This window comes from Hylobates moloch, unplaced genomic scaffold, assembly GCF_009828535.3.
Source record: "Hylobates moloch isolate HMO894 unplaced genomic scaffold, HMol_V3 SCAFFOLD_4, whole genome shotgun sequence".
NCBI lineage: Eukaryota > Metazoa > Chordata > Mammalia > Primates > Hylobatidae > Hylobates > Hylobates moloch.
The window spans coordinates 169916078-169939604 of NW_026652279.1; the positions used below are offsets into that span (position 1 = coordinate 169916078).

The following is a 23527-nucleotide window of genomic DNA, read 5'->3' on the forward strand; positions in this document are numbered from 1 at the left end:
ATATATTTAAATATAAATTTATATACATAAACTATAAAAATATATCCATTTGAAATATAATTACATATAATTCATGTTCTTTGAATTTGAGGGATTTCACTATTACAAATTCTTTAGGAAAACAGCAATCTTAGACTTGTATTTCAATTTTTCAGGCTATATTTTCTTCATAGTAAATATTTGTTGAATTCATAGGAAGTATTTTACAGTTTACAATGAGGTATTATCATTTCAGGAGATTACTTTTCCTAAGGTTTTATGGAAGTGATTGTAAGCAGATATGTACTTGAAGTGCCTTCTGAGTCTGTTTGTGTCGTGTATTGGAGATGCACTAGATGTTCAATAAATGCTAATTGCATTAAAGTCAGTGGAAATGTGCTTTAGAATAATAGTTTTTAAATTATTTTATGTTCAGTTTAAAAAATTGTTGTACATTCACTTAAAATTTGCATTTTTAGTTTCAAATATTTTTAGAAAATTTTTGGGAAAACAACTAAGTTTAAGTCAATGTAATTATTTTGCTTAGTTCTGATAGAAATAAAGCAAAACAGAGAAAACCAATCGATTAAGTGGTGCACAGCCTAAACCCCTGTGAAAACATGAATGTTCCTGTAAAATCACCTTTATTTTTTAAGCAAGATTTTTATCATGGGAGTCAGTTTTGTGGTTTTATAAAAATCTTTTATTGTATTGAGATGTACTAATGAGTCTTAGCCAAAAGACTCCCTGAGGACTCATTCACATATTCAGTATAGATTATATGTAATTTGTGGCAATATGTCAAGCCATATGCCATTTGAATAATCAAGTGTAGACACATACACCTAAATTTTGAGCTATTGCAGTTTCAAAAAAAGCAGCAGCACATTCTGAATTTTATAAATCAAGACATGTAGAAAAAGTTAACTGATTTGAAATCAACATGCAAGGTCTGGTTTGGATAATAGGAGGAATATTACTAAATAGGTCTCGGATAGTAAAGTTGGCCCCAAGCAAGAGCTCAATGGCCCTGGGGTTCTTGGCTTTGTTGCCACTGTTTTGGCCAGACTGATGGGGTAGAACGTATCTCCTTCATCACCACTTGCTCCTCCATGATGGGATTACCTGGTCTTTTTACTGGAAATTCATTACATTTCAGAGGAAGGATAATTATTACTCCTGGAATGATACTGGCATCCAGCCCCACCTGGAGGGACTCACCTATCCTGAAAACTCTGACCAGGAAGACTGGCCATGCTTCAGAGTCTTGTTTGGAACAGAGGCTCTGAGGTGCTTTTAGAAATGTTTAAGCGACATTATTTAAATTATAGCTGAAGATCTTTTCTAAACATATTTGAATTTTTCATTACTCATAGGAGCACAGTATATTTTCCAATCACCATTACAGAAATATTTTAAAGTAAATGGGAAGAGGCTGTACATGAAATATTAACACGGTCTCATTAATGAGCATGAATCTGAATTAAAGAAGGCTTGTATGGTTTTTTGGCTAGATATTTGTTTTAGCAAATATTAAATCATATATGGGATTATCACTTATAGGGGCTGCTCTTAAAAGTCTGATGATTTACATGATGGATAAGCATTAAATTCAGAAATGTGTCTAATTTTATTGGCTATTAAAATTAAGAATCTTGAAGGAAGAATGAATTATGGTTTGGCAAAAGACATTGGCTCTCAGGAAAGTTAAATTTCCATTAAGGTGATTCTAAACTAACTCTAGTAAGAAATAGTATTTTTAAGTTCCTAAATTTTGATGTGAGATGAGCAAATAGATTAGGAGATAGTAAAACAACATTAAGTAATGAAAATTGCATTAATGAAAATGTAGGTCAAAAGTAATAGTCATACAATATATGACACCTACCTATATGAGCCTTGTTTGTTGTCTGCTCATAGGATCTTTGTCTGAAAGTTGTTTTTTACGAAAATTTATATTAGCATGAAGTGAATCTCTTTGGATCTCAGATAAGCATCCCATTGTGATTGGCCTGAATGATTTATAGGCAACAAGTTGGTGACGTTGTTCTTACACCAAAGATGATGCATCCCTGTTTCAGCTCCTTCTCCCCACGAATGCTTATGCATTATAATGGGCTGATCTAAATTTCCTTGATCTCATTTTGCTCTAATCAATAATGATTCCTGAAGCTTGCATGACATTTTCCAGTTTACAAAGTACTTTTGTGACATTGTCACCACGTTCTTGGATATAGATATTACTATTTCTGTTTTCCAGGTAAATAAGCCTTGGTGAAGTTCAGTGATTCACCAAAGATTGTACAGCTGCATATTAATTTCCTAGGCCTGCCAAAACCAAGTACCGTAGACTGGGTGGCTTAAAACAACAGAGATTTATTTTTTCACAGTGCTGGAGGATAGAAGTTCAAAGTCAAGTATTGGCAGGGTTACTTCAGGAGACTCTGAGGGACAGGCTGTTCCAAGCCTCTCTCCCAGCTTGTGGTGGTAGCCAGCCATTGGCATTCCTGCCTTACAGGCCCCCATTCCTGGCTTGCAAACCTGTCACCCCAATCTGTGCCTCCCTCACATGGCCCTGTCCCTCTGTGTGTTCTTTCCTCTTCTCACAAAGATTTGATCCAGCCGGACCGCATCTTAATTTAGCTAATTTCATCTGCAAAGACCCTATTGCCAAATAGGTCGTATTCTGTTGATCTGGGTGGACGTGAATTTTAGGGTACACTATGAAAGCCACTACAGGCTAGCAGTGACAACACTGTGTCTTATTTTCCCCAAGTTCCCTGTGCTTTTCTCTCTTCACCACATCGTGGGGTGACATTCCTAATGTGTTTATTGTCTGTACTCATAGAATTCATGTGGCATAGTGGAAGGAGGATGGAAAGGGCAGGATCCCTACCTGGGGCCCAGCTGGCCAGGGTTTGATTTCCAGCTCCATTCCTCTGTGCCTTTGAGGAGGATGAGGACCCTCAGTTGCCACACCATGATATTTATCATTAAAGAAAATATAATTATGAACCTCATAAACTTGTCCTGAAGGTTAAGTACGGGACAAACAATAAATGCAGGTACAGTTATTTTTACTCATTTTTTCAAGTATGTGAGTCATCTGTTTCCCCAACAATGGCTGAAGGTCTTCAGTGCAGGAATACAACAGTACTTCATAACATTTTGAACTCATCAATCACAGACATTGAAGACCAGAAAATATTGCAGGGGTTATCGAGTCAACTTTTGCCATGTATTCAGAGGAGAATATCGGTGGCCCCATTGAGTTGTTCAAATAAAGTAAGTGGTAAAGTGTCCTTGATTTGTTTAAAAAAAACAGAGTCAATTCTTTTATCTTATAAAAGTGCTCAGATTATATAAAGTAATATTTTGAAAGTCATGTTAGAATGTTTATTTTTATATACATACGGTTACTGGTATCACTTTAGTAGATGATAGGAAAGGTATAACCACTCCCATTATATTACGGTATTTTCTGGCCCTTCTTATGACACTTGAAAGACTTCAGTGGAAGATATGTACAGAAAATTGAGATATTTCTCTAACTATAGTATTAAATTAAATATATAAAAATATAATATAATATAAAAAATATATAAACATATAGTATAATATAAAATTAAATTCTCTAAATATAGTATTAAATACAGAAAATTGAGATATTTCTCAACTACAATATTAAAAGAGAAAACAGAAAACAAAATGTTTTAGTTTATGTTAATGTAACATTTTGTTTTTCACAGAATATTTGGGATGCTTTGTAATGAGTAGCTCCCTTTGAAGGGAATTTTGTAAAAAAAATATACTCTTTACCATTTAGTTTTATAACTAATACTTTAATCAGGCATACAGATGTGTGAAGTGTTACTGCACATCTTAAAAGATCCTTTCCATATGATTTCCCATTATAAAATTAAAACATTCTCTACAATTTATATACATACTCTGAGTTGTAATTTTGTGATGGCATAAAAACTTACAGCCACCTTATCTAGTGTGCTTGCAAATGCATCTTTCTGTGGGTGGATTTTGATTGTATCTGTCAGGATTCCTTTGTTGTAGCTCTAAAGCACAACCCTACAGATAAAATTGTAATCTCAGACGCGTAGGCCCTAATCATTACTGTTCATGTCGCTGATTTCCACAGGCCTTTACGGGAATCGTATCACTAAAACGTTGTTGATGGAAATGACGTGAGGAAAAGAATGAAGTCACTGATCTGTAGCCCGTCTGTAAAATACGTAGATTTTTTTCTTCTCTTTAAAAATAGTGTATCTCTATCTTTGAATAAACTAGGTTTGAAATGTTCCTATTGTTTAGATTTATGCTGTTATGCAGGTCCCCGAGTAGAGATCTTTGTCTCATTGATGCCGCGGTCGATTCTAGATGATCTAGTGAGGAAAGCCAACCTCTTTGCCCTTAAACATTTTTTCTTTTCTTTTTTTTTTTGAGATGGAGTTTTGTTCTTGTTGCCCAGGCTAGAGTGCAAAGACACAATCTCGGCTCACTGCAACCTCTGCCTCCCGGGTTCAAGTGATTCTGCTGCCTCAGCTTCCCAAGTAGCTGGGATTATAGGTGTCCACCATCGTGCTCAGCTAATTTTTTGTATTTTTAGTAGAGACAGGGTTTCACCATGGTCTGGAACTCCCGACCTCAGGTGATCCACTCTCCTCGGCCTCCCACCTTAAACATTTTTATATAACATGCTTGTGGGATCTCTGTCTGTTGAGCTTCTCAGTTCCACCTGTGTCAGGAACACCTTTCATAACATGTCCTTTACCTCCCCGGAGATTTGTGGGGGATGCATTGTACCCAAGAAGACTCTGAGAGTGAACTTTTAAATTAAAAAACAAAGAACATGGACTAATCAACAGGGCAGTTTTCATTTGTTTCTTTCCTTTTCTCCAGGCAGAATACCCAGACATAACAATCAAATCTGTCTGGTCTAAGCCAAACTGATACTCTTAAAAGCTATTTGACAAAGGTATTTTGACCTGCACAGAAAGAACTTAATTTACATCTGTATTTGTTCACCTCTTGAGCAGACGTTTTGAAAAATAAAAAGTAGCTCTACGAGGCTCCTGGTGTTCCACTGCTGACATGAATTTCACCTTTGGCAGTATTGTGTGGCAGGCATGATCCACCTTTTCTTACCTAGGTTTTGTTAAGACAAAATGTAGTATCTCATTTAGAGAATCTTCTGCTTCTTCACATATTTAATATATTCTTTTATCTTCATGAGCTGACAGAAAGTTATAAAACTGTAGATTTTTCAGAATATTGATAGTTTATGGCTAGTTGGTATATTTTTTCATAAAGGAATCAATGAGGCACATTCATAAATTTCAGCTGTGTCAATTTCAAGGGACTATCCATATACAGATTTCTGGATATCTAGATGGGACTCTTAACAACATTACCATATGTTCTTAATAACCTTCTTTGTTAATTAGTATTCATCAACTTAAAGTGAATCAGAAGGAAAGCAAAAAAAAAAAAAACTAGTGGATAGAATCACTTAATAGGAAAGTGAAAGAATAGAAGCTGTTGCTTATAAATATTGACGATATATAGACATCAGTTTACCACTACAGAAGAAATTGAGACTCTTTTCCGCAAACCTCAGATAGAAAGCTGAAACCAGGCAGGGAAAATAATTGGACACATTTATATTTGCTGAAAATGATCACTTATTTATTTTGTTAAAATCCAGTCTTCACATATATTCTGTGATATATTGAATTCAAGGGTTTATCTCAAAACTTTGCATTTTAAATTATCACCACTTCCAACACCAGAAAAGTGGTTTAATTAAAAATTTAATTCCAACCACTTCTTTCCTAAGGATTATCTTTTGCATCATATAAATAACATGATAGAGGAAGGGATTATAAATTTGATGGATGTATGAATTTACTTTCATTTTGTGAATATTGATGATGTTTCTCAGAGCAGGGAGCTTATCGACTCTCAAGATTCAGTTGCATATACACGATGATTCCCAGATCTCCGCTCTATTTCTGCTGTGGGCTGCATATTGACTTTTTAATATCTCTATTAGTATAGCATGTTAAATTCAACAGAAGCAAAGTCAACTAAACTCCTTACCCATCTCCCACTCCCACTCTTTCTCTCTCAACTCACCTCAAAGAAGTAAAAAAGAAAATTGATTTTTTGTATTTGTCCCCCCTTTCAATTAATGGCAAAACCAGACACCCAATTAATTACCAAGTACAAGCTACTGTCTTTCTTATTTAACTCTCAATCCAAATACTCCACTTCTTATCTCAGTACCCTAGTTCACATCACCCTCCTTGTTCTCTGGACTACTTCAGTAGTCCCTCAACACTAATTGATGGAATGAGTACTAATTATCATTAAAGAATAAAGGAATGAACGAATTTTGTTTTGTTTTGATTTGATTTTTGAGACGAAGTCTCGTTGTTGCCCAGGCTGCAGTGCAATGGCGCGATCTCGGCTCACTGAAACCTCTGCCTCCCAGATTCAAGTGATTCTCCAGCCTCAGCCTCCTGAGTAGCTGGGACCACAGGCGCCCACCACCACAGCCGGCTAATTTTTGTAGTTTTAATAGGGACAGGGTTTCACCATATTGGTCAGGTTGGTCTCAAACTCCTGATCTCAGGTGATCCACCCACCTTGGCCCCCCAAACTGCTAGCGAATGAATATTTTTACTTAAAGGAATATTAACTGCCTCTAATTCATTTAGTTTTTTTGTTTCTCTGATAACTCTCTTCAAAATTAAATGTGATTACTTTGATTTGATTTGTTAATAATAGACCTAAACTATTGGCACTGATGGATGCTCTACTGATCAACTGGGCATAAATGACCCCTTTAAAAATTTCTATCCCCAAGCTTATTTCTCATAGTTGAAGAATAAATTTTGCTTTCTCTCTTCAAACCAGAACTTCCAAATTATTTTCACATTTTTGTTTTTCACCTACCTGGTAGTAGAACAGACACAATTCAGAAGATGTAATTGAGATTCCTTAATATTTGGGGCTTATATTGCTTTTTAAAATATATTCAGCAAGATTAGTTTTTTCCTTGTAACCAGATAAAAACTTGGGCAGCTGCAGTGATATTTCTGGTCTCTCTCTAGTCATACAATGTCACTTATTTGCTTTCCTTGGCACTCACAGACCCAATTCAGTCATTAAGAACTGTAATCATCAAAACAACAGATTCAATGGAAAGTGAAGTCTCCTCATGGCTCAGATACTGCCTAGACATTGTACGGTGGCCTAGAAAGTCCCTTTTTCTTCCTTTTCATGCCACGCTTTGCCTCTTCTGATGTGCATTGTTTCAGTGTGGTTTCCCACACACTGTGCTTCATGTGTGCAAAGCTAACACTCACTCAGGTGCTTTTCTGGGCTTGTTAGAGGGACCGACTTGCCCAGGTGTGGGTGATGCTCATCTTTGGCTGGCTGCTCCCCCTCGACCCTGGTTTTGGGGTTGATTCCACATAGACCCTCTCTACTGGACTCCATGATTTCCAACTTCCCATGTGTCTCTTGGCAGGATTTAACACAGCCCTGGCTTGTGCACCAGATTAAGCCCTACCACCATATCCTTCGCTATCAAAACCTCCATCTGTGGTGTGGTCTTTGTTTTCATGTGTTGGCCCAGAACAGCTCAGGCTGCTGCAGCAGAAGCCGTTATCCCTCCTGCATCATCGCACACATCCCCATCCTTTGTGCTTCTTCCCAGGGCCAAAGGCCAGTGCACAGTATCTCCCTAGCCAGTGGAATAAGGCAAAGGTGTAAGAAGGTTCCCATGAAGGCTCCCTTCTCTTGACTTAGAGGACAAAGGAAGAAACTGTGGAAACACACTTATGTCCACATTTGGGTGTTATTAAAGCAATAAAGCAAGCACTATTGTGTACTCAAATTGAGCACAAGATCAATAGATTGATAGATGTAGACTTTGGTGTATGAATTAAATACAGTAGAGAGCTAGATAGATGGGCAGGCACACACATAAATCAGATACCACTACTGACAGACACACATGCATATTAGCCATGCTGTAGTCTTGGATATTCTTAAATGTCTAACCTGAGGGTAGCTTTGTTAGAAGAACTTTAACTTTCAGCACTTTAACTACATGGAAATGTAGACTTCAATATCAGAAATATATTTAAGATATATATGAGATACTGTAATTAGCATTTGAATTGACCTTAACATACCTAACAAGGTAGCCTGTGCAAGCTTTAGAAAAGTCTCTAATTTTAATGCAGAGAATTACATATAATTCTCTAATTTGCATGTAAATTATGGATAATCTTAGCCAGGTAAGAGTAATAGGGAAGGAAAATTAAGGCGTATTTATAAGAGAACTAAGTAGTGAATCTCTACACAATGCCCCTGAAGGCCCACCTAGGGACATAACACCATGGTTTTGCTCTTCAGAGGTGTTGGTGTGTGCACTTACTGAATTACGGGGAGCTGAAGAGTGGCAACATCCATGTTTTCACCCTTTGCCCAGGGCTCCGTTTCCTCTCTCTCGTCTCTCCATTCTGTAGCCTGTGAGGCAGTGCACCATTGACAAGCATGCTGAGACCCATTGGGCTCTGTGCACAATACTTATTTTGCAGCTCAGACGGCTTCTCCTTTCACATACAGTTCTCCTACGTGGATGATTCTCATCCCTTTGCCTCGACCTGTCAGACTTCGTTGTCCCACATCATTCTCTTTGCTTTCCTTTATACCTTCAAGAGCTCCATTATCTTTCTTTAGGAGTCTTAAACAGTGCTGTGCAGCATCTATCCCTGTCTTTTCCTGAGCTACGTAGCAGGAAGGAGCTTCTCAGCTGTCAGCAACAAGGCAGAGTAGACAAAACAAGAAAATAGAAAATCATTGAGGTCCATCAGGATTCCATCTCAGGAATAAACTGTACTAAATTTTCAAGGAGCAGAAAATGATTACAGGGAATAGATTCCCCAGGAAAAGTTAAGCAGACAGACAAGGGATGCTGAAGTGATCTAGAGATTATCCACAGCAGAAAGTAGCTGCATTACCTAAGGCTAAAGGATTATGGGAGGAGAAGTTACCTCTGGACCCCAGGAGCTGAGGGTAGGAGGTAGAAGCCACATGTTTCTACAAGGCCACTATTCTGGAAGAATTGGGCTGTGAAAAGTGGGCTGCAAGACAAAAATGGAATCAGGGAGGAAATTCAGCCCTTGTAGGAGAGGAAGATAATTACCAAAACTTGGACCCTCCTCCTGCTTTGTCATTTTCTGCAGTGCTTTTAGGGGTGTAGCCCTATCTGGAAGGCCAGGCTGAGAACCCCACTGCCTCAATGCATCTTAGGGCAGAAAAGGACACAGATTCATCCGAGAGCAAATGGGTGTACCTTGAAGAAGAAAGACATCACAAAGCACAATTTGTGGCAGAGTCCAGATCTCTTGAAAGTGTATACCTAGACAAAGTTAGAGTTGATAGATACATACATATAAGTTAAGGTTGGCTACCTCTGGAAAAAGGAATTAGAGATAACTTTTAATTTTGTTACTTTTAGTACATTCCAAATTTTATAAATGTATATGATATGCTTAGGCTTTATGTCCCCACCCAAATCTCATCTTGAATTGTAATCTCCATAATCCCCAAAGGAGAGACCAGGTGGAGGTGATTGAATCACGGGGGTGGTTTGCCCTCTGCTGGTCTCGTGACAGTGAGTTCTAACAAGATCTGATGGTTTTATAAGGGGCTCTTTCCCCTTCGCTCAGCACTTCTCCTTCCTGCCGCCTTGTGAAGAAGGCACCTTGCTTCCCCTTTGCCTTCCGCCATGATTGTAAGTTCCCTGCGGCCTCCCTAGCCATGCCGAACTGTGAGGCAATTAAGCCTCTTTCCTTTATAAATTACTCAGTCTCAGGTAGTTCTTTACAGCTGTGTGAAAACAGATGAATACAACATGTAACATATTTTACACAATATTTTTAAAAGGTTAGCCCCTGCTGTTTTCCTTGGCTTATTAAAAATTTAGTCTTTTAACCCTGATAACCTCCTCAATCCAATGATGATATTTTAATAACCTTTGATATTAGCCATATCAAAGGCAATCTGAAAATCTAAATAGATGCCCATTTATTAAATTTACATATAAACCATTCCTAGCCCCTAAAATAATAATTTTGTTGATGGATTATGCTAATCAATAAAATCATTAAAATTTAGTGTGAAGTGGCCAGAGATCAAAACTCAATTAAATAGATAAGAAACTGTGGTTCAGAGAAGCTGACTATCATGTTCCCACAATTAATTATCCCAGCACGTGGCCCATGAGTGTTTCTATAGGTTGAGAAGCAGAAACTATAATAGAATGAGAATCCCTTCTTCTTAACCCTTGGTCTATTGTTCCTTCTGCTTTACCACGCTCTCATTTTTATATCATTTTCTCCAGAATTCCAACACCATATATGGCATATATAGGGTACCACAATAACCAGGGATTTTTGAAAAATACTGCACTTTATAGCTACCCTCTTAGATGAAAGTATTTGAAAGGTTTTTTTTCCTCTACAAGAACTTTTCAAAAAATGCTAACTCCCCTAAGAAAATAGCTTAGCCTTGAGTATAGTTAGAGTGTAATCTCATCTTAAACTTATCAGCAATTTAAAAATATGTCAATATCTGCTCTAATGGCTGTTCTCAGAAGGACTGTGTTTCTTTATTTAAAATGCGCTGTAGGCCCGGCATGGTCGTTCATGCCTGTAATCCCAACACTTTGGGAGGCTGAGGCGGGTGAATCACTTGAAGTCGGGAGTTCAAGTTCAGTCTGGCCAACATGGCAAAACCCTGTTTCTACTAAAAATACAAAAATTAGCCGGGTGTGGTGGTGTATGATTGCAATTCCAGCTACTCAGGAGGCTGAGGCAGGAGAATCGCCTGAACCTGGGAGGCGGAGGTTGCAGTGAGCAGAGATCATGCCACTGCACTCCAGCCTGGGTGACAAAGTGAGACTCTGCTTCAAAAAAATTAAATAAATGAAATAAAATGCACTGTGAACAGTTACTTCCTGCAAACCCTGCTCCCATGCTCCTTTCTCACCTGCCAGCACCACATAGAAGGACTGAGTTAACAGAGCATCCTAAGCTCCTAGTAGCTGGAGCTGTGATTCTCATACGTAACGTGCATCCAGCTTAACTGGGGAGCAAGTTTAAAAATGTGGCTTCCTGGATTCCTCTCCAATAAATAATGACTAAAGAGGTCTAGGGTGAAGTTGAAAGCATTTGCATTTTTATTAAACACGGGAGGATATTCTCCTTTAGGGAATCTGGAAAGCACATTTTGAGAGACACTAAAATTATTAGCCACATAGTAGGTGCTCACATTTCACAGTTTTGCATTGTTCTCTCACTCGGTACAAGGCACAGCGAGGAATGAGGCTGCAGATATAAAGAACTCACTATTCCCCAGCTCCGGCCAACCCTTGGACCTTCTTTAACGAGGTGAAGTAAGCCAATTGCTCTTGCTTTCAGTTCAGGGAATTAAAATCCAGTGTTGGTGGATAGAGCTATTTCTGTGGCGCTCTCTTGCCTTTGGATTTCAGTTGCCTTGGTGATTAGCCAAGCATGAGCCTGACACCCTTCAGTTAGGAAGAAAATCCATGTGGTTTGGCATTTTGTAACTTTTGTTCTTTGTGGAGCCAGGAAACTCAGTATCTTGATGAATTTTGAGTCACAGAAATGGTGAAAGTTTTATACCCCTTTTTCATATATAGATGACATAATTTATCTTTTAATTGTATTTATTGCAGTGCTGGAGTGTTACAGCAAGTACTTCCAAAAAAGCCGCATACTGTCACTGCTCTCAAGTTTATATTGCACCCCTCATTTGGCATCCACACTGGAGCATTTAAATGAGGATTGCTAACTGCCGCAGCATAAGCAAAATGCTAAGTTTTCTTTTGAGTTATTTTATTGAACAGAATCATTCCAAAGGAAATTTTGAATACATGACAATTTCCTTAAAGATCCATATTGAGTCGCATGAATATAAATTTCTCTATTACATGCATGAGAGACGCTGCCATGTACTGCATGAATCCTGTCTTCCAATCTTGAGAAGGAAAAATAAATACATAAAGCCTGAAGATCAGTTATGTAAAGAGAGTGGGGAAAAGGAAGGCATAAACCCAGCCTCTATCTTTGGCTACTTTCATGCTTTTCTCCTTTCATCCCACAAATAATAAACCAAAAAAGATGAGCAAGGCCCTGAGCCAAGCAGCTGCCCTGAGTGACCCTGGAGAGCCTTCGACCTAAAATCTTCTCTCTGCTGCTCCAGCAGCACCAACCTGGTCTCCCCAGTGGCACAGCAGAGAGCAGACCTTTGTCTGTCAGCAGACCTGACACTCCAGACTCACAAAGCTCTAGGTGAATTCTAATACAGGCTGAGTTTCTCCTTAGTGCTTTTTCTTTCCTAGAAATGCTTCCCTCTCACTAGGCTCTGAGGCTCACTTTCCTTTGAATTGCCCAGGAGCCCACTGGCCTTGTCTGCACTGTTTTGCAGCTTTTCTTTGTTTCTTCTCTATGCAAAGTTATTGCCCCTTCCTGGTGCTGGAGGCGGTGGCCCTCAGCGAAGTCCAGGTGCTGTGTATAGATGCTGATGAGTTTAATGGGCTCTCCTTTCTAGGGAGACTTCTTTTCTTAGGAAGCATTTCCTTCATAAGTTGTCAGTGAATTTCACCTGAGACAATTATGGGTCTAGAATGAGAAGCTTTTTATTGGGAGGCAGTCTATTTAGCAGCCTCAAGACAGATTACCTAGGTAATGCCATGAGTCCTTCTCAAGTAAGTCATGTATAAAACTCTGGAAAACAGCAAAGAAGAAGGTACAGGTGAGCATTAGAAACATCAATTAGGGATATTCATGAGAAAACTGTAGTAAAAACTATGCAAAGGTAGGTAGGAACAAGCCTTTTTATTTATCTCCAAAGCCACCGAGAGACAGAGAGAGAGAAAGAGAGAGAATGGGAAAGAGAGAAAGAAAGAGCTAGAGAGAGAGGTCAGCATTACTGCCTATGTGTTGTAGATGAGAAGCCTTGGAAACTCAGTAACTTGCCCTGGTTATCCAGGCCCTGGGGCTCATTGAAGCTGGACTCCAGAAGGTATGTCACTGAGCAAGGCCAATGCACTTTTCACAACATCTTGATGCCTCTCAGAGACTTGGGCCTAGAAAGGCAGAGTTGGTCTTGGTTGCTGGAGAAGCTGGAAAGGAGTTTATTGAAAGGAAAGGCAGCGTGAAGGCAAGGGAAGAATTTGTGATTAGGGTAGAGGAAAGTGAAGAGCAGAGTACAATGGGGAAAATGGGAAAATGCTGTAAAGCGAATGACTTAATTAGGCAAAATGTACATTTTTCTGTAGACAGTGAGGATTTATCAAGGATCCAACATGATCGTTCATCAAGTTAGATTTTTTTGTTTTCCATTTCCATCTTTTCTTCAGAATTAACTCCCAGGTTGTGATGGTTAACTTATGTGTCGGTTTCTCTGGGCCATGGGATGCCCAGATGGCTGGCTGAACATCATTTCTGAGGGTATCTTCGAAGGCATTTTGGGAAGAGATTAGCATTTGATCAGTAGACTGATTAAGCTGTTGCCCTCCCCAGCTTCAAGTGGGTGGGTGGGCACCACCCAATCCCTTGAGGGCCTGAATAGCACAAACAGGTGGAGGAAGGTTGAAATCTCTCTGCCTGACTGCTTGAGCTACAATATCAGTCTCCTGCCCTTGGTGCTCCTGGATTTCGGGCCCTCTGACTTAGACTGGATTCTACACTATTGGCTCTCTGGCTCTCAGGCTTTTGAACTACATCGTCGACTTTCCTGGGTCTCCAGCTTGCAGGTGGCAGATTGTGGGACTTCTCAGCCCCCATAATTATGTGAGCCAATAACTCAGACTATATATATATTATACTATACTACTGGTTCTATTCATTTGGAGAACGCTGATGAATACAAAGCTTTTGTATTCATTTAAGACAAAAAGAAAACACTTGGGCTGTCTTAGTCCAGATTATAATTTTTTTTAGAATCACATTTGTTATATTTTTTAATCAAAATTTTAAAGAATCTTTTTAGTTATATTTATTGAAATTACAGTTTTCCTTTTAGTGTGCACAGTTTTTTAATGCATAGGTTTATTTAGGATCTTAGTACTATGCTAAGATTCTAAATGGATATTTGTCTCCTAGCTCCCTGCCACTGTGGTAATATCAAAGGAGGCTTGGTAGGGGGTTAGGACTTCCAGCACTGTGCAAAGGTAATACCCCACTACCCAATTTATGAAGGCTATGTAGGAAGCAGTAAAGAAGTGTTTCAGCCCCTTCCACTGCTCATCCCACAGCCAGGGAAGAATGACTGGAGGCTTAGTGGAGAGGGAGACCCTTTATCTTCACCCAGCAATAATGAGGATTCACTCTTCTTGCATATCAGAGGAGGCTGGGTAGGGACCTAGATATCCACTCTGACGAGGCAGTAGTGAGGCTGTGCCTTCCTTCTCTTGCCAAGTGCTGGAAGAAGCCAGCTAGACAGAAAGTGATGCTGTAAACTTCAACACCCTCCTCTCAACAGTTGGTAAAACAATGACATAGGCAATCAGCAAGGGTACAGGAGAACTGGACAACACCATCACCAACAGGATCTACTCAATATTTACAAACACATCCGCCAGCAAAAGCAGAATTCATATTCTTTTTGAGTACCCCTGGGACATGTGTCCAGATGGACTATCTGCTCGGCCGTAAAGCAAAACTAAGCAAACTCAAAAGAATTGAAATTATACAGAGTAGGTTTGCCTACCACAATGGAATCAACCCAGAAATCAATAACAGAAAGATAACAGCCAAATCTCCATATACTTGGAAACTTAACAGTGCCCTTCCAAATAATCCATGGATAAAAGGGGAAATCTTGACAGAATTAAAAATAATATGCTGAACCTAATGAAAATGAAAGTACAACATGTCAAACTTGTGTGGCACAGCTAAAATAGTATTGAATAAGAAAGGTATATCACTAAATGCATATGTTAGAAAATAGGGAAAATCTCAAATCAGTGATCTAAGCTCCCATCTCAGGAACCTAGGAGCAAAATAAACCACAGTAAGCAAATGGAAACCAATGACAAAAAAAAAAAGCAGAAATCAATGGAATTAGAAAAAAAAGGAGAAAATCAATGAAACAAAGAGCTGGTTCTTTGAAAACACCAATAAAAATTATAAACCTATAATATGAGTGACGAAAAGAGAAAATACATAAATAACCAATATCAGTAATAAAACAAGGAAAATCATTATAGGCCCTGTAGACATCAAAAAGATACAAAGGGAATATTACAAACAGCTCTCACACATAAATTCTATGACTTCAATGAATGGATCAATTCCTCAAAAGACACAAGCTACTTCAATTCATCCAATATGAAATAGACAATGTGAATAGCCCCATAACTTTTAAGAAATGAATTTGTAATTTAAAGTCTCTCAAAAAAGCTTCCTATTCCAGATTGTTTCACTGGAGAATTCTACCAAATGTTTTAAGGAAAATTAAAGCCAACTTTACACAATCTTTTCTAGAAAATAGAAAAGAATACTCTCTAATTCATTTGATAAAGCAACTATTATCCTAACACCAAAAACTACACAGACAGTAGCGCACACACACACACACACACATCCACACAGACACAAACACACACACAGAGAGAGAGAGAGAGAGAGACAAAATTAAAAACAAAAAACATCCCTCATGAATATAGGTGAAAAAATGTTTAAAATATTAGCAGATAGAATTTAGCAATATAAAAAATGGTTTTGGTTTTTGTTTTCTTTTTCTGGGGGTGCACAGCTGATTGAATATCTAAAAATCTATCAAGGTAATCCATCACATCAGCAGGTCAAAGAAGAAAAACTACATGATTATATCAGAGGATGAAGAAAAAGCATTTGATAAAATTTAACATCCAGTCATGATAAAAATCAACTCCCAGACAAATAGGAATGGAAAAGATAACCTGAACTTGATAAAGTTTCTACAAAACTCCTACAGCCAATATTATATTTAAGGGTGAAATCTGGATATTTTACTTCTATGATCAGAAACAAGACAAGGATGTCTGCTCTCACCACTCTTAACATAGGCTGCTGGAAGTTCTAGCAAGTGTAATAAAGCAAGAAAGGACATAAAAGGCAAACAGATTGGAAAGGAGGAAATAAACCCGTGCCTATTTATATGTGACATAATTGCCTTTGTGTAAAATCCCAAGAAGTCTACCATAAAAAAAGAAAGACTCAAAGAACTAATAAGTGAGTTTAGCAAGGTCACAAGACACAAGATAAACATTCAAAAAAATCAGTTGTATTTCTGTATACTAGCAATGGGCATTGAAGTGAACAATACAATTACATTTACAATTGCTCATAAAAATGCATTACTTAGGTGTAAGTCTAACAAAATATGTAGGGAACTTGTGTGGCAAAAACCACAAAATGCTGATAAAATAAATTAAATATCTAGATAAAAAGAAAGACATTTCATGTTTATATATTTGAAGACAATATAGTGTCAATTTAATAGTAATCAGCATAGTAGTAGTCAGTTCTCCCCAGATTGACATATAGGCTACTGTATTCCTATCAAAATCACAGTAAAATTTTTGTAGATATAAAGGTATAGATGATACCATTCTAAAATTTACATTGAAAGGTAAAGAAGATAGAATAGCTAAAACAATGTTTATAAAGAAGAATGAAGTGGGAGGAATTAGCCTTCTCCATCTAACGTCCTTAAAGCATGTTACACACAGGTCAATGGAACGGAATAAGGATGCAGAAATAGAACCACACAAAGGGACTCAACTGATTTGGGGGAAGTGAAATTGTTTATAAATTGGCAACATGCAGGATCCGTGTGGTGATGTAAATATTCTATATTTTCACTGCACTAATGTCAATATCCTGGTTGTGATAGTTTTGCAGGATGTTACTATTGAAAGAAATTAAGTAAAGAGTACACAAGATTTATCTGTATCATTTCTTTTTTTTTTAAACTTTATTAGTATTATACCTTAAGTTTTAGGGTACATGTGCACAATGTGCAGGTTTGTTACATATGTATACATGTGCCATGTTGGTGTGCTGCACCAAACTCGTCATTTAGCATTAGGTATATCTCCTAATGCTATCCCTCCCCCTCCCCCCACCCCACATTACTTACAACTGTATGCAAATCTAAACTTATTTCAAAATTAAAACTTTAAAAATATTTAAAGGTAATAGAAACAGGATACATGTAGACATAATAAAGGGCATAAATGGACATCATTTATTTCGATTTTCAAATTGCCTTTTTTTTTCCGAGACTAGAGTGTCACTCTGTTGCCCAGGCTGGAGTGCAGTGGTGGCGGGATCTCAGCTCACTGCAATCTCCACCTCCTGGATTCAAGCAATTCTCCTGCCTCAGCCTCCCGAGTAGCTGGGATTGCAGGCGTATACCACCACACCTGGCTAGTTTTTTTATTTTTAGTTGAGACAGGGTTTTGCCATGTTGACCAGGCTGATCTCGAACTCTTGACCTCAAGTGATCCACCTGCCTCAGCCTCCAAAAGTGTTGAGATTATAGGCATGAGCCACTGGGCTGGGCCCTTAAATTGCCTTTGACAAGGCCAATATGAAACTTCACTGATCAAGGAAAGTATCACAGTTAAAAGACCTAATTTGGAATCGGGTAGTATTTTATCTTTAAATGGAAAAGAAAAGTATTTGTGCATACTTGTGTGTGCATGTTTATGTTGTGTATTTAAATGACTTGGCTCTGTCCACTAACCTAGAAACATTGGTTGATCCAATGCTCAATCACACAATGTGCGATTGTGAATCCTCACAGTTCAGATGGTCTCCATGTCATTTCTCTTCACAAAAATTTGCAAGATGTCCCGGAGGGAATACTTGATTCCAAATTTAGCACCAGGAAAAGACAGCCACAACAACAACAACAACAAAACACTGTTTGCAACCATCTGTTAACAATCCACGAATGCCAACTTTATGTAATATATTATCAATTATTTGCATTATTATGAAAAAATGCATAAGCTATTTGCATAGTCTCTAATATTTGTGTTCATCTGTCAACTCAAATCCTGTCAGTACTGGTCATCTATATCTTATGGATAGGGTCAAAGGCTTTTAAAGTTGGAGGGCCCTTAGGTAATATTATTTAACACGTTAAGAAAGACTCAAAGAATTTAAAGAGCTTGTCTAATATCACAAAAATGATTAAGCTCACCTGCTTCACAATTCATTAACTTCATACAAATGTCCTTTTAGCAATAAAAAAAGAGTTACTAAACACTATGCTTCCTACAAAAATCAAACTGCCATCAGCAAATGTTTGTCGTTGTATGTGGATGTTAAATGCATTTTCCCAGGTAACAGTGAATTGAAGTCTCCAAATGGGAGTTTTTTTTACTTTAGTTTGAATGGAAGACCTTCAGCATCTTCTCTAGATATCCACGTAAACCAGGTGCCATGTTTGAGAACTTTCCAAAGAACATTATCTTGTGCTGATGAAAGATTAGTTAGCATTATCTTGAATAAAAATGACAGCACGATGTTATGCTATATTTAGTTACAGTATAACCAAAACTTGCTATCCATTTCACCAAATGATTATTGACTGCATCCAATAGACAAGGCATTGTGCTGGCTGCTGCAGAGACAGAACTGAGAAATGCCTAGTCATTGCCCTCAAGACACTTGGTAGCAGTTTTACCAGGGAAGTTTGGAAGCACCATCAAAAAACAAGCCCATAGCATGAACAAAGATAGGCAAGACATGTATTTAATGAACCTCTGATGGTCCAGTTGTGCGTGTGTGTGCATGTGTGTGCGTGTGTGTGTGTTTCATTTGAAATCATCGGATTTCCGTGCAGAGACTAAGCTAGAATTGTAGATTGTGACTATATAGAGGAGGACTCTATATGACCGGGTCAGAGGTTCTGAACAGGAGAAATGACATTCTCAGTTTAATATGTGCATCAAATAGCAGTGTTGCATTAAAGTGAGGATGTAAAAAGGCCAGTACTTAGCCTTTTTGACTATTTGTCTGTCAAAATAATAAGTGATGGTTTTTACTAGTGTGAAGGTAGTAAATAAAGCAGGGATTGAAGGGAAAATGAGGGGAAAGCTGCAGCCATTGGCAGATGACAGGGAGCCGTCCTGGGGGAGGGGATCCCAGATGGCACCGTGGTTTCTAATCTACATAACGTGCAGCAGTGAACATGAGGAAGGAGAGAAGGACGAATGAATGATTCAGAGATTTCAAGTGAGAGAGTATTGAATTTTTAAGTAAGAAATATGGCCATCTTCTGAGAATGAGCCAATCTGGGCTGGGGCTGGAAGCTTGAAAAGAGGCAAAAAGATTTCTAACAGTTACTGTGAGGATTGTAATGTGGCATTATCAAGAGGTGAATCGGGGAACTACTTAGCAGCCAGACAGGGTCCATCTGAGATGTCAGAATGAATTTGTGGCAGATGCAAATGATACCGAATTACAGTCAGATCCAACGATTGACCATGTCATTCACTACAGTTAGGAATGACTGACTATGATGGAAAAAAAAAAAATGGTGGCAGCTTATCAGTGGCTTTTGCTACTTAAATGCTAAGCCGTAAGTTTCAGGTTTTCTTGAGACCTGAAAGAAGTCAAAATAGGCCGTTGCTTTAGAAACTATGCATGAATTGAAGGAGGGGAGATGCCAGTGGGAATGAAAAGCATGTTTAGAAAGTGGAAGAGAATAACATTAATAGGCTATTAGAGATGAGAGTCATGATTTGAATATCCTGGAGGTAGGGTACTTCCAAATATTTGCACCAGAAATACTCAAAGTCATGGAGAAGGATATGATTGGAGGCATTTGGACAAGATCTTTAGTAAATGCATAGTCCTTTTTGATGTAACTGAAATGACATTTGAGGAAGCTAAGAATAAAGTGAAAAACGAATCACTGATACTCACAGAATTTGATGATCATACCTGTTATATAGTATGCCAGAAGAAATTATCTCAACTTCCATTAATTTTCTAGAAGTGAATTGGAATAACTACTAAAGTCATGAGCATGGTTGGGTAAGAGCACAACACAGTAGGACTTTGTAGAGATTAGCCACACTGTTTGTAACCCCTTATACTTCAAATAACTTGTTTTTGGTCTACAAAGCAATGGCACGATCTCGGCTCACTGCAGCTTCTGCCTCCCAGGTTCAAGCAATTCTCCTGCATCAGCCTCCCAAGTACCTGGGATTACAGGCGTCCGTCACCACACCCAGCTAACTTTTGTATTTTTAGTAGAGATGGGGTTTCACTGTATTGGTCAGGCTGGTCTCAAATTCCTGACCTGGTGATCTGTCCACCTCGGCCTCCCAAAGTGCTGGGATTACAAGCGTGAGCCACCGCGCCTGGCCCTAAGAACTTTCATGTATGTTACATCACAGTATTAACAGTGTGGTAATGCATTTTTACTCTCATTTTACCAAGTAAGAAACTGCAGCACTGGAACATTGAATGACTTGCCGAATTCCACATAGCTCCAGGTAGCTTCTGAAGATGTGTTGACTTCCTCCAAGGTTTTGCTGGGCACTGCTGTTCCTAACTCAGGAGGGCATAGGGAAGCCAAGCCTCTAGATGGAGGTTTCTTGACCTCAGCACTGTGAACATTTATGGCCAGATAACTCCATGCTGTGGGAGCTTCTCTGTGCACACAAGGATGTGTAGCAACATCTCTGCCCAACTATCACCCCCAGTTGTGACGGGAAAAATGTCTCCAGAAACGACCAAGTGTCCCCTGGAGGGTATGATTGAGAACCATTGCTCTAGATTGTATAAATTGTTCACATTAAACAATGTATGGTGTGTCACATCATATGTAGCTCACATTTCAGTATCACTAAGCCATGTGGTGGCACAAGTGCAAACTGGATAATTAGGTAATGGTTTAGTTGTACCTGAAAGTAGTTTAAGATTTTGGCATTGTCCCCCAGCTCAACTGGTCTTCTGACCCAAATTTATTGGAAAACCTGGGAATGTGTGGGATGCCTTATTACTTCTGTTTTATTTAGGACCTTGTAACAGCAAAGAATAAAAACTCAGCCTTTATGGGAAAGGTGGAGATAATCAGGCATCCATTGTGGCAGATGCAAATATAAAAGCCGATAGAAAGGAAGTTGCATCAGGGATCACCCACATTTTCCAGGTCCTTCCACAGACTGCACAGCCCTTTCTTCATAGTTTCTTCTGCTGTCTCTGTCTAATATCCATTCAGTGCAAAGAATCCAGTCCTCTCTGGGCTCTCTAGACAAAATTCTCAAAGAACTCAGATTAGCCATCCATACTACCTCATGGGTGACACTCAAATGTCCACAGGCGTAACTCTTATACTCCAGCATGGGAGAGGCACACTCTCCCTCAGGCAAGATGCAAATTCTCCCTCATGGCGGATGCCCGCCCTCCCTCGTGGCGGATCCCCGCCCTCCCTCGTGGCGGATCCCCGCCCTCCCTCGTGGCGGATGCCCGCCCTCCCTCATGGCTGGTGCTCACTCCCTTTCTTGGTTTTTGCTCACTCTTGCTCAGGAGTAAAGAGGTCTCATTGGTTTTGTGTCTCCCCTTATCCACTCCGGGTCCACATAGGGCAGAGAATAGACTATGTATGACACACTGACCATGGTCTATGCCCCAAGGTATATTTTCAAAGTAAGCCTTTTAAAGAGTGTATGGCTGATCAGCTTCCCATGACCACTGAGATTTCACACTTACTTGACACTAAGAGAGACAACAAACCATTTCAGTCTTCAAAGATCAAGTTTCTCAGCCTCTACTAGTATGCTGATAAAATTATAACATCCTTCTAATTGATTCATAAGTCACCTATGGTGAAGAAAATTGCCCTTTAGAAATCCAGAGTTAATTGTTTCCTATGTGTCCTTAATTGTAAAGACTTAAGAGTACTAATTCTTTAAGTGTTCAAGCAAAACTTTTTAAATTAGGAGACTATTAAATTTTTCAAACTGAAATCACACTTCATTCCCAAAGTTTCACAAGTATGTTTACTTGGTTTAGTGAGTTTTCTGAGCAAGTTAGAGTCCTTAAGAATAAAGGAGACTACGTGAATGTGAACCGTCACTATTTGCTCTTAAACTTGGCGATCAAAGGAGACCTTCACAAAATAGAACAGAAGAGGGTTCCCTTGTTTAATGTACAGAATGAGAACAGGCAGATTATAGCTTTGAACTTGCATGTAACGTGAACTGTAAGACCTGAAGTCACTTCTTTTATGAATATTTTAAAACTTCAGCTGGGTCAAGTTGTCCTTTAAAGGAATTTATTTTCACAGTCATGTTTAATCATTAGTAATTATGCTGCTTTCTTTTATTCTAGGTAATGTATGATGTTGTCGGGGCAATTGAAAAAAATAAAGATTCCCTTTCACAGAATCTTCTATTTGTAATGAAAAGTAAGTTGACTTTATTTTCCTGCCCTACACTGGTTAAAATGCCATGCATCCGTTATTTCTTTATCTCTGAATATTTTCCTATAAAATATGCTACCAGCTAAAGCATAATCGAAATGCCTTTTGCATTCTAATGCCCAGAATAATAAGAAATGGGTCTTGCTGTACTATATGTTGGCTACAATGTAATTTGGAGTCCGATGGAAACCATAATTTAACTAAGCTTTTAGCAGATAGAAATGTAAAATACCTTTACTACTTTAGTGCGTTGAATACAGAAAAGCTTTTCTGTGAAGACTAATGAAGATGAGTATGGCTTCCAACGTTATTTAAGCCACAAGAGGGAGAATTTCATTACTTAAGATGACTCTGGAGCACAGCTAAGGGTGGTGTTTTATTCTTATGTACTTTCAGTTATAAAATATTAATGCTCAGTATGTAGGAGGAGTAGAAATAGAAGGAGTACATATATATATATTTATATATACATATACATACACACGTAAGTTTAAATTTATAGGACCCTTCTACTTAGCGAGCATTAATACTTTATATGCATAAAATATATTACTACACTATATACAAGACTGTATACAAAATGTATATATGTGATAATTAAATGTATATTCATACATATATACATAATCTCTCTCTAGTAATTATTTTCTTAACAGCAGTTCTGCAGTGATTCACATTTTTCTAATAATCTTTTTAGCAAATTAAAACATTGCGTCTTGCATGCTTTAAGTTGCTATAAATGAAATAGTCATTCATCTTTAAAAGAAGTACAGGACAGCTTTTCATGAAATAGTTGAATGCTCTAGCATTGAAAATAAGAAATCTATATCACTTCTGGTTTGAGAAACATATTTGCCTCAAATTACAGCGGCACAGCTGTAATACACTGTTTTTCACTGAAGATTATTCTGCTTGCTTCTCAGAACTTACGTTTATTGTGAGTTCTCTTTGCTAAAACTAACAAAAAAAGGAATAACATTATGAAGATGGAAAAGAA

The 23527-nt window shown here is 38.3% G+C and overlaps 1 protein-coding gene across 1 annotated transcript in view; it reads left to right on the forward strand.

Moving 5' to 3' along the window:
* Positions 1 to 23527, forward strand: part of MYO16 (myosin XVI) — a 607071-nt gene that overhangs the window by 419311 nt on the left and 164233 nt on the right. The window contains exon 27 of the mRNA XM_058438173.1: positions 22440 to 22515. Coding sequence (XP_058294156.1) covers positions 22440 to 22515 — 76 coding nt within the window. The remainder of the gene's footprint in view (positions 1 to 22439; positions 22516 to 23527) is intronic.